The sequence below is a fragment of the Saccopteryx bilineata genome, chromosome 2 (genome assembly GCF_036850765.1).
Source record: "Saccopteryx bilineata isolate mSacBil1 chromosome 2, mSacBil1_pri_phased_curated, whole genome shotgun sequence".
In the NCBI taxonomy this organism is placed as follows: domain Eukaryota; kingdom Metazoa; phylum Chordata; class Mammalia; order Chiroptera; family Emballonuridae; genus Saccopteryx; species Saccopteryx bilineata.
The window spans coordinates 354473064-354485178 of record NC_089491.1 but is presented as its reverse complement, the minus strand read 5'-3'; the positions used below and the strand labels follow the sequence as shown (position 1 = coordinate 354485178).

Genomic DNA, 12115 nt, shown 5'->3' with positions numbered 1-12115 from the left:
TTTTGTGCCCCCCCACCTCCTGCAAATTACGATATTCTGATCAAATAAAATATAACCAAATCCTTGCTTCCTCAGAGGTGCGGTGTGCTCTTATACACACATGGAATGGTATCTCAGATGGCAGGCCATGGTTCCAAGCAGTTCTTGATGACTGGATTAAATGGATTTATGTATCACAGTACATAAACAGTTTAACCACAGAGCAAAAACTTGTCTCCATTCTGTCATCTCTTTACAACCAGCAGAGATGCAATAGTAAGTTAGGGTTTTTAACAAGGACCGGGTGTTGGAAAGAACATTAAAGCTCCTTCCCTGTAATGAAGTCTGTGTAGCTCTGGATGTTCCACACTCCAGTTACTAGGAGCAGAACAACACCTGAGGCATGCAGTCTGCTTGGAGTGCATCTATTGATGTGAGGTTGCTCATGGGAGCCAGTGATTCACCCAGATGTGGAGTTACCAGATGAAAGAGAGTAGCCTGAGACTATATTGCAACATCATTGTGGAAACACTTAAGAAAGTTTAAGTTTAAAATGTACTATCCCGGCCCTGGCCGGTTGGCTCAGTGGTAGAGTGTCGGCCTGGTGTGCAGGAGTCCCAGGTTCGATTCCCGGCCAGGGCATACAGGAGAGGCGCCCATCTGCTTCTCCACCCCTCCCCCTCTCCTTCCTCTCTGTCTGTTCCCCTCCCACGGTAGCAGAGGCTCCATTGGAGCAAAAGATGGCCCGGGCGCTGGGGATGGCTCCATGGCCTCTGCCCCAGGCGCCAGAGTGGCTCTGGTCGCAACAGAGCGACGCCCCCTGTTGGGTGTGCCGGGTGGATCCCAGTTGGGCGCATGCGGGAGTCTGTCTGACTGCCTCCCCGTTTCCAGCTTCAGAAAAATACAAAAAAAAAAAAAAAGGTAAAATCTGTCTGACCTGTGGTGGCGCAGTGGAGAAAGCGCCAACCTGGAATGCTGAGGCCACCAGTTCAAAACCGTGGTTTCCCTGGTCAGGGCACATATGAGAAGCAACTACGAGTTATGCTCCGTTCCTTGCCCCCCTTCTCTCTCCCCTCTTTAAAAAAAAAAAAAAATTAAAAAATATATATATTTAAAAAAATGTACTATCCCCTGTAGCTCAATATAAATAACCATTTATTTCTTTATAGTAATATGTGGAATCAGAATGGGTTTTCCAATCTGACTTAATCCCTGAGCAGCTATGTTAAAAATTAACTTTTTGAAAAGCCCAATAAAAAACTACTGTATTAAAACTCTACCATAGTGTTACAGTGACAACATATGTATTTCTGTACAGAAGCATTAAAGCTACTTAGAAGCTATTTACATTTACTTGAAAGCTATTTATCCCTTAATTCCTTCTCAGAAAAGAACTCTTTAGGTACTTAAGTTGGAAACAAATTATTATTAGTTAAGTTTACTTGCCCCAGAGAGAGTATTTTTCTGAGGGACATGATAAACCACCCTACTCCTAATTTTTGACCAGCATGGTGAATTTTTTTTTTTTTTTTTTTTCCCTGAAGCTGGAAAAGGGGAGAGACAGTCAGACAGACTCCCGCATGCGCCCGACCGGGATCCACCCGGCACGCCCACCAGGGGCGACGCTCTGCCCCTCCGGGGCATCGCTCTGCTGCGACCAGAGCCACTCTAGCGCCTGGGGCAGAAGCCAAGGAGCCATCCCCAGCGCCCGGGCCATCTTTGCTCCAATGGAGCCTTGGCTGCGGGAGGGGAAGAGAGAAACAGAGAGGAAGGAGGGGACAGGGAGGTGGAGAAGCAAATGGGCGCTTCTCCTATGTGCCCTGGCCGGGAATCGAACCCAGGTCCCCCGCACGCCAGGCTGACGCTCTACCGCTGAGCCAACCGGCCAGGGCCCAGCATGGTGAATTTTTTATTAAAAATACAGTAATTTGTTTTATCAAGTCAGGCTAAATAAACATCTAGGCCTCTATTAAGTAAATGAGAAAATTACACTTTTAAAACTTTATGAAAAACTTCAGAAAGTCTGCAACAGGAAAAACAAGTCAATCTGAGGAAAAACCAGCTAAGTCTTAGTATTCAATAAGAGATGGTATATAGGATCTGTCAAGTCCTACTTGCCTTAAATGTAAAAACATCTAACAGAATTAAATCACACATGCCCTGAACACTACTAGATAAAAGCCTCTCAGGGCCACAGCTGGTGCTGGGAAGCCTGAGCCAGACTTGACATACACAAGGCATGGGCAGCTGAGACTCGGAATGGGAGCTCCAGCAGGCTGGTCTCGGAGCAGGGTTCACTGGATGCAGAGTGAAGAGACCGTCCACTGTCTCTGAAGCGTCTCTCAGTTTGGTCCCTTTTACATAAACTGCACGATTCACTTTGTAAGTAATGACAAAAATATTGCACATGTGTTTAGAACAAGTACATTAAAAAGGCTAAATCTTGCCTGCTTCTAGGACAAGATATTCATTTGCTTTTGATAATACCTAAGAACCTTTGATGGTCTTTTCCCTTCTCAAAAAAAGAGAATAGGAAGAGACTGTGAGAACCTCAAATTCCCTCCAAGAAATGGAGAAACTAAGGGTTAGAGAGTGATGACTGGTAGGGTTAGGATGTAATAAAGCCCGGCTGTTCCCAAGTCCCCCAAAAAGAAAAAAAAGACAAAGCTAGACTAGAACCACCAGATGTGGTGGATGGGATGAGCAAACGCTGTCTCGTTCTCCTGGACTATCGTCTCTCCCTTCCACCCCCCCCGGCTCTGAGCAGGGACCCCGCCAGAAGAGAAACGGCTGAAATGTAGCATGGAGTCATTCCTTACGCTCACACAGCTCTATAGGCCCAGTTACAGAGAAAAGTAGCAGCTATGTATGCTGGATATGTTTATACTTGATATGCTTCAGAAGATACAAATCAACCTTCACCCAGGATACTTCCACATCTCCTGAAAGGACAGGTGAGGATGTCTGCCACAGAAGCACCGAAGACTAAGGACGAAGATCGCTCGGACCCTGCAGCGCTCCTCTCTGCCCTGTGCCTGGAGGCAGTGGGAGTCCACACCCTGAGGAGGCGGCTGGGGAGGGGTGGCCAGCCTGTGAAGTGAGAGACAACAGCTCCTCCCTCCTGAAACTTGCACAGTTATCAATCTCTTAGGTTTTCTATTTAAAAACTTTGTATAGTACAGATGGACATTAAAATAGATCCAAGGACAACATCTGAGCTTTGTGACCTTCTGTGGGCCCCCTTCTTTTAAGTCCCCCTTAGTCTCGAGAACTCAGAGAATCTTGTACTTGATTCACATTATGTAAAAAGCAGTGACATCAAGCCAACAATTCATTGTATGTTCACTGTAACCTGCACAGTCCTTTAATTTTCTCAAAACCTCATGACTTCAACCAAACGGCATATGAGGAAACTGAGGCTCAGAAGCTAACTACATCAGTCAAAGTCACCCAGCAAGAACTGAAAGCATTATTTGACATTTCAAAATTATAAATAATAGGTACATGTCTACATGGTTCAGACTTAGGAGTTTAAGAAAGACACTTGCAAACTCCAGGAAGTCGGGCATGTTCTGCTACATTAAAACCTGCCACGCCTGACCTGTGGTGGCGCAGTGGATAAAGCGTCAACCTGGAAACACTGAGGTTGTCGGTTCAAAACCCTGGGCTTGCCTGGTCAAGGCACATATGGGAGTTGATGCTTCCAGCTCCTCCCCCCTTCTCTCTTTCTGTCTCCTCTCTATAATGAATAAAAAAAAAAACAAACAAACAAAAAAAAAAACCTGCCGCCTTTCTAGGCACCAAGCTGGAAGTCAGCTACAAGGACGACTGTGGTCCCAGCTCTCAGGCCCCGGCAGTCTGGCAGCGGCCTGGAGTGGCTCAGTTTCTGGGAGTTCTGAGCTTCCTCCGGAAGTATTCTGGGGCGGCCTCATACAGCCACTCAGCGTCCACCACGCAAAGGTCCCGCATGTAGCACTTGTTGGTGTGGAGCAGCTCAGTGTACACAACGCAGGCTGGCTTGCAGTGGAAGAGGACAGACGAGGGGTGGATGGCTACTGGCTGGTGCGTGTCTGTGGTGGCGTAGGTACCATCTGGCTGGAGCTCAGCAGTGCTCATGAAGAGGCTGTGAGCCAGGCAGCGGCGGACATTCTCCATGTCTCCTCGGGATGACATGATTGGCATTGACATCTATTGCAGGAGGAAGAGAATTGGAAAAGACGGTAAACATGAATGCTGCTCAGCACTGCATAGTATTTGCAGCAACTGCGTCTAAAACATAGCCCACACTGCAAGCCTAACAAAGTGGATGTTGTCATTTGGAGGTGGTTCTCTCAAATGCCTTAGAGATCAGCATGAGTGGGGAAGAGGTGCAGCTGAAGGAGGGTGGACTGAAACAGGAAAACTACAGCATGGGACAGTAAGACTAGGAGAGACACAGTCACACAAGGTGCCAAACCACAGGCAGGCTAGGTCATCATTGGGCCTATACTCTTCATACAACATCAGGATGGTTAACTCTTTCACAGACCGGCACGAAATTTCTGGAGGACCAGTCCGTGGACCTGTGGTTGAAAAACACTAGACTGGCCTGACCTGTGGTGGCGCAGTGGATAAAGCGTCGACCTGGGAATGCTGAGGTTGCTGGTTCGAAACCCTGGGCTTGCCTGGTCAAGGCACATATGGGAGTTGATGCTTCCAGCTCCTCTCCCCTTCTCTCTCTCTCTGTCTCGCTCTCTTTCTCTCCCTTTCTCCCTCTTTGTCTCTCTCTCTCTCCTCTCTAAAAATAAATTTAAAAAATTAAAAAAAAAAGGAAAAACACTAGACTACACTATCATCTCCTCACTCCAATCCATCTCTCACTGCTATCAAATTAATCTTCCTATAGAACAAATCTAGCCATTCTTCACCTACTGAAAAGCTTCAGTCTTTCTACTGTCTCTGGCAAAGCAATGCAAGCTTCTAATTGTGAAGGTGGGAATGAGCCATCCCAAACCTCCTGAGGTCCTCCAAAATCAACTGCCTTCTCTTTCCTAGGCTCGTTCACGAGGGTGCCTTCATTGTGCACTAGAGCAGTGGTCCCCAACCTTTATTGTGCCACGGACCGGTTTAATGTCAGAAAATATTTTCACGGACCGGCCTTTAGGGTGGGACGGATAAATGTATCACGTGACTGAGACAAGCGTCAAGAGTGAGTCTTAGACGGATGTAACAGAGGGAATCTGGTCATTTTTTAAAAATAAAATATTGTTCAGACTTAAATATAAATAAAACAGAAATAATATAAGTTATTTATTCTTTCTCTGCGGACCACCAAATGGCCCATGGACCGGTACCGGTCTGCAGCCTGGGGATTGGGGACCACTGCGCTAGAGGAGACAGAACATCCCTCAGCTCCACAGAAGTGTCGGTCATCAGTCTCCTGGCTCTGCACCCTTACTGAGCAGGTCCGGTCACCTTATACCCCAGGCCACAGCTGAACCAGCCAGCGTATATACTTGCCTAACCAACGCTGGCCAGGTCTCTCTCCAGGCACCTGGAGTTGGATGTAGGAAATCTGAGCAATTGCTGTGAGTACCGTCTTTCCCTATGTATAAGACACACTGTTTTTCCCCAAAAAAACTTGTGGAGTCTAAAAACTGGGTACATTTTATACAGTGGTTGTAGTTTTTTTAAATTGCATTTCCTGCTTGTTTTTGCGCTCATTATTGAAGACAGTGATTCGTTATCAGACACAGATGAGGACAAGCTAATGGATGGGAGTTCTGACAGTGATAAGCAGTTGTATGAATTTTATGATGACTAAAACTTGAGTCCAATAACTTCATGTAATAAATTTTTATTCAAATTTCGGGCCCCAAAATTAAAGTGCATCTTATACATGAGGAAATACGGTACCTTGAAACACATGCAGAGAGCAGCCAAGAAGGCCAACACAAACAGAAGGCCAACAGGCCCACAGAAAGCTGCCCTTGCTCCTCACGGCCTTTTCTGGTTCCTCATTCCAGCCCTGTGAAGCTGGACTATTTCTTGCCCATAGGTTCCCTGAGAAACCTCTTTATCCCCCCTTTTCCCCTTTAAGATAGATCAAGGTGTTTTGTTATTTGCAATCAGGTCCTGGCCTGATGAAGACACTATCTTCTCATTTGCTGGGTGTAGCTCAGCATCACCACCTCCAGGAAACCCAGAGTCCCACAGCTAATGGTGGTCCCTCCCTCTAGGCTGCCAGCTCTACCACTCACTGGTTATGTGATTTGGGGCGAATTAGTTACCTTCCTTTGCTAGGCTCTAGTTTCATCATGGGGAAGTGAGAATAATGACAGAATCAACCTCAGAGGGGTAAAGTGAGGATTCCAAATCAATCACATGAAAATATTTAGAATGGTATCTTAATAAGTATTTCATAAATAATTTTTATAATTATTATAATATTGTTGGCTCCTCACATGAGTCATATGTGTATATATGTCAGACTGCCCCTTGAGATTGTTGCGAAGATCTTTGGTCTCAGGTAGACCTATAAACAGCAGGAACCTGACCAGTATCTGGCATCTAAGACCAGTACGGTCAGCCACTGCAGCTTCTTCAGGTAAAACTAACAGAGAAGCACCGTTTCTACTGTCATTAATAAACTGAGAAAACTCACGACACTGAGATGGTCTGGCATGAAAACTGTTCAAGAACAAGAGGAGTTCGGAAAAGTGTGTAAAATTCAGAACACAACAGGCTACTATGAAGAGAAACAGCTTTAGTGTTACTAGGCCGCTGACATCGACACAGGCTGGACAGGGGCAACAACTCCCCTAGGAACGTGCAGGTGGTCTGCACTGAAGGGCTATCTCAGAAGGAGCCTGACACAGACACTCACCACTGATTTGTTTATGATCACAAAAAGTGGGCACGTCCCTGCTCAACAACAGGAGATGTTGATATAAACTTCTCCCCACCTCTGAGGTAAAATGTGGAGTGTCACACAATCATTAAATACATACAGGACTGTAAAACATCATGTACTCTAAGAGGGAATATAAGCTAACAGAAAACTTTCTGGTAGACGATTTGACTAACTATCAAGACCGAAATTCACTGTCCATGAAGTCATCATTCAGTGTGCATCAGACACAAGCATATGTAGAAGGACAGTCATTGTGACATAACTAAACAGCCACCACTGGGAACTTGGTTCAGTAAAATGTAGTGGATACAATGAAATGCTTTGAGGTCACTAAAAAGAATGAGACAGACACATATAGACATTGAAAGACAGCCCAATTCTTTCTTACTGGTAGGTCAGTTGGTTAGAGTGTCATCCTGATATGCCAAGATTGTGGGTTTGACCACCAGTTAGGCACAAACAAGAATCAACCAATGAATGCATAAATAAATAGAACAACAAATCTCTCTCCTTTCCTCGCTCCCTAAAATCAATAAGTAAAAAAAAAAAAGCACAAACACATAAAGTATTCAAAACACACACACGCAAACAATCTAAAAGGATCTACACCAGACTGTTAATGGAAGTTTAATCTTTGGAGTGGCAAATTATGAGAGATTTTGAAACTTTCTACATTATATATCAATTATTTTCTGCACTGTAATCAATTTGTAACCATTATGTAGTACTTATATAATCTGAAAAAAAATTGATATTCCTAATAAAAAAACTCTTAGGATGAATTCTAATAACGTTTAGAAAACACTTTTAAAGTTTACAGAAACTGAATATAAATTATACATACAATGTAACTTAGTATCTAAAAACACTTAAAAGCAGGACTCTGTTGGTTAGAGCATTGTCCTAGTACCCCAAGATTGTGGGTTTGATCCCAGGTTAGGGCACAGAAAAGAATAAATCAATGAAGGCATAAATAAGTGGAACAACAAATCGATGTCTCTCTCTCTTTCCCCCTCCCCTTTCTTCTCTCTCTAAAAGTAAATAAATAAATAAAGCAGGATTATAAGGAAACAGACCAAAATGGTGAGAGGTGGAATTGTGGGTAATTTTTACTTTCTTCCTTAATTTTTCTACAACTGCTATAAGCAATTAAAAAATTTCACCTGCCTGACCAGGCGGTGGCACAGTGGATAGAGCGTCGGACTGGGATGCAGAAGACCCAGGTTCGAGACCCTGAGGTCGCCAGTTTGAGCAAAGCTCATCAGCTTAGACCCAAGGTCACTGGCTTGAGCAAGGGGTTACTCGGTCTGCTGAAGGCCCAGGGTCAAGGCACATATGAGAAAGCAATCAATGAACAACTAAGGTGTTGCAACGAAAAACCGGTGGTTGATGCTTCTCATCTCTATCTGTTCCTGTCTATCTGTCCCTATCTCTGACTGTCTCTCTGTCTCTGTTAAAAATAAATAAATAAATAAAATTGGCTTAAAAAAATTTCACCTAGAAAAAAGTGAAGATGCAGCCCCCCAAAGAACAACTGAGAAGAGAGAATACCTTTAAGCAGATATCCCGCAGCTGTGCTCTGACTTCAGCTACAAGCATCATGTTCTTGCTGTTGACAAAATTCTCTCTGCACCAATCCTGATTAGAAGAAAAAGAGAAACTACAATCCTCCCTAGTGAAAATAATACATTTTTTATATATTACATATTATATATATAAAATATAGTATATTTCTTTATAACAGAGTTGAATTTAGGGGGAAACTTCAGCTGCCAAAAATATAGGAAAATATCTTTATACCAAAAAGCATAAACCATAGGAAAAATATTAATAATTTACACTAAAGTGAAACTAAAAATTACCTAGTCAAGTCACCATAAAAAGAGCTGAGATGTTTTATCACTACACCCAGTAAAGAAAGGTAAGTACCTCCAGAACATATTAAAAAAACCAGCCCTCCTATAAATTAGTAAGAAAAAGACCAACAATACAGTAGAAAATGGACAAAGGCTATGAACAGACAACTCAAAGAAGATTTACTAGAAATGACCAGCAACCAATAAGCTTATATTAGGATTCTCAGTCTCTTGAGGAAGCAAGGCAAAGTAGTTTAAACAGCTGTGATACCATTTCACATCCTTCAACTTGACAAAAATTAGAGTCATTTCAATGGAGATGATGGTGGAAATAGAAAATCTTATGCAATATGGGGAGTAGAAAGAGGTGCTGAGAACTCTGGGAGCCACATGCTCGCCTGGCAAAGCTGGATGCAGCTGCCCTCAGCCAGCAGGCCCCCTGCTGTGTCGACCCGGAGAAGTGCGCCCCCTTGTGCACAAGGAGACCTGCAGAAATGTTCACTGCTGTGCTGGAAGTGGAAACAAGCTGCATAATGAATGGTAGGGAAAGAAATATGAAGTGAAAGCATGCTGTCACCATGGGAACACACTCCAACTTCAGGACAGTGGTTACACAGAGAAAAAACTAGCATAGGAGCAGTGCAGGTTTTTGCTGCGTAAAACCTAGAGCATTTTATGTCCTTAAAAATAAATTTAGAGGCCCTGGCCAGTTGGCTCAGTGGTAGAGCGTCGGCCTGGCGTGCGGGAGTCCCGGGTTCAATTCCCGGCCAGGGCACACAGGAGAAGCGCCCATCTGCTTCTCCACCCCTCCCCCTCTCCTTCCTCTCTGTCTCTCTCTTCCCCTCCCGCAGCGAGGCTCCACTGGAGCAAAGATGGTCCAAGCGCTGGGGATGGCTCCTTGGCTTCTGCCCCAGGCGCTAGAGTGGCTCTGGTCACGGCAGAGCGACACCCCGGAGGGGCAGAGCATCACCCCCTGGTGGGCAGAGCGTCGCCCCCTGGTGGGCGTGCCGGGTGGATCCCCGTCGGGCGCATGCGGGAGTCTGTCTGACTGTCTCTCCCTGTTTCCAGCTTCAGAAAAATACAAAAAGAAAAAATAAAAATAAAATAAAATAAATTTAGAGAAATAGAGCAAAATGTTCACAACTGCTAAAAGTGGATAGCGTTCTTTTTTTTTTAAAGAATTGATTGCATTAGCCCTGACTCAGTGGATAGAGCATTGTCCTGACGTGCTGAGGTCACAGGTTTGATCCCCAGTCAAGGCACATATGAGAAATAACCAATGAGTGCACAACTAAATGGAACAAGTTGAAGCTTCACTCCCTTTCTCTCCCTTCTTCTCTATCACTCTCAAATCAATGAAAAAAGAACTGACTGCATTAAAATGCAGACAAAGTTAATGAAACAATATGTTGCCATTTTCCATCTTGGTTCAAAGAACTGAAATATCATACAAGCAAAGGCTACTATGAAGGAAGTTAAGGGCAGGTGGGGGAAAAAAACCCCTTTTGTAGCTAAGAAACTGGTCACCAAATGCTGAACTGCCCACATTAAGTATGAGTTAGACACAAACAGAGCAAAAGGCAGGAATCACATTTCTTCCCTGGTACTGTCCCTGTACGCAAATGTATCTGAAATGACACGTGACATTCTTTTTGTGTCTCTTTAGATGACTCAGGCAGAAAGGGAGGGCCCACATGCCCACAGAGAAGGTAATTTGAGAAAAGGAACGAGACAAGGCTCACCTTATTACCGCCCAAGTTTTTGAAGGTCCGGTAGATATTCAGCAGGGTAATGTGATCACCTTCGCTGGAGATGAACTTCTTCCGGACACTCTGCACCTCATCCCGCCGGGAGGGAGGGTTGTGGAGAACACTGTCCACAGACAGCAGGGAGACAATAGTCAGTATCTCCTCTGTACAGTGGAATTTGGGGGACAGGAGGATGGTCTGCAAATCAAAATTAAAAACTATATTAGTGAAAATTCTTCCTAGCTTCTGAAGACAGTACTTCTGTATATTGCTTGCATAGGTTCCCTGCTAAAGTGTTAAAGGGAAGGTGTCTCTAAAACCATGACTACAAAAATAACGACTGCCTTCCCCACAGGATTCCAATTCCTTGTGGGCAGAGCTCGTGACTTGTATACGAGTTCCTACCCCACACAGAAAAGAAATCAGTGTAAGACACAAAGTAGAAGTGGGTAATTACTGAGGAAAAAAGTGGAGATTAATCTAGAAGCACTGGATTGAAAAGTCTACTTTGGGATGGCTAACCTGTAATGTACAGAAAGGGGACTGAAGAGAGGGTATCATTTACTTTGGCAAATTTGGGTTCTAAAGGAAATGCCGCCATCTTTCTTCCGATCGGAGTCAGGGTAAGCTGGTCATCCCTGTGTTCAAGAGCACCTAACAGGTCCAGTTGGGCAATGGCCGCCTGAATGTGATCTAAAGAAAAGGAGACATAATAAGGAGCCAAAATTCCAAAAAAGAAGCTGCAGCTAGCCTCTGGTAACTCTACAACTGACCGAACCGCAGCAAAGAGCACAACCACCACTGGCCCTGGACACACTCTCAGCTCTTCATGACATCGCTGTCTTCAGTTCACTTTCCTTTTTAGAGGATGGTCTGTAATCTGGCAATATGTATAAGAATTTTAAACCCAGCAATGTTATATTTAAGGATTTCACCCACAAAGAAAAAAATTAAAAATTTAAAAAAGAAATAAAAAGAAATCTTCCTACAGAGAGGCTCATACAATGTACAGGGACCTGTATTCCCAGAGGCTCACACACAAAACAATAGATACATCGGGGCCCCTGGTGAGAAGGTCACTATTTACTAATCACTCTTTTATACTTTTTGAATTCTGAACCATGTAAATGCATTACCTATTAAAGAACAAAAAAGCACTCCTAAAACATAATAAATAGATACACTGGGAAGAAATGATCTGTAAAATATGATATATCAGGTGCAAAAAACAATGCACAGGTGTCTCAGTCAATAGGAGAATGGCTAAGAGCATTTTGCTTAATTCATAGAATGGAATAGCATTGGGTGGTGAAAACGCATCAACACAAATAAACCTTCCAAAGCATAATGAATGAAAAGGGAAGGTTACGGAAGAATTGACACAGAAACACGTAGATGAAACCAACACATTGTTTAGGGATACACACCCCTAGAATAAATCATTATAGGAAAGCAAGGGAAGGACAAACAATGTGGGAGAGAGTGGGAAGGAAGTGAGTGTGACAGGGTAGGTCCCGGGGCTTCCGGTTGGGGGCACGCAGGGCTGGTCTTACCTCCTCCTACCTTCTACATATAAGCTCTTCCTTTGTGTGTAGGAATTTAGCAATGGGAAAAAAAAATCACAATTTTTTTCTTTCCTT

The 12115-nt window shown here is 44.0% G+C and overlaps 1 protein-coding gene across 2 annotated transcripts in view; it reads right to left on the bottom strand.

The window, feature by feature from the left end:
* Positions 1-1795: 1795 nt before the first annotated feature.
* Positions 1796-12115, bottom strand: part of DHX33 (DEAH-box helicase 33) — a 30286-nt gene continuing 19966 nt past the window's right edge. Inside the window, exons 9-13 of one of the 2 annotated variants that reach the window (XR_010729494.1) lie at positions 11041-11168; positions 10470-10673; positions 8423-8509; positions 3762-4167; positions 1796-3566 (exon numbers count right to left, since the gene is read on the bottom strand). Coding sequence is in view for 1 of the 2 variants with exons in the window: in XM_066262836.1 (XP_066118933.1) it covers positions 3859-4167; positions 8423-8509; positions 10470-10673; positions 11041-11168 (728 nt within the window). In the remaining variant the exon portion in view is untranslated. Of the gene's footprint in view, positions 4168-8422; positions 8510-10469; positions 10674-11040; positions 11169-12115 lie in introns of both variants that reach the window. The other variant, XM_066262836.1, reaches the window with a different exon arrangement.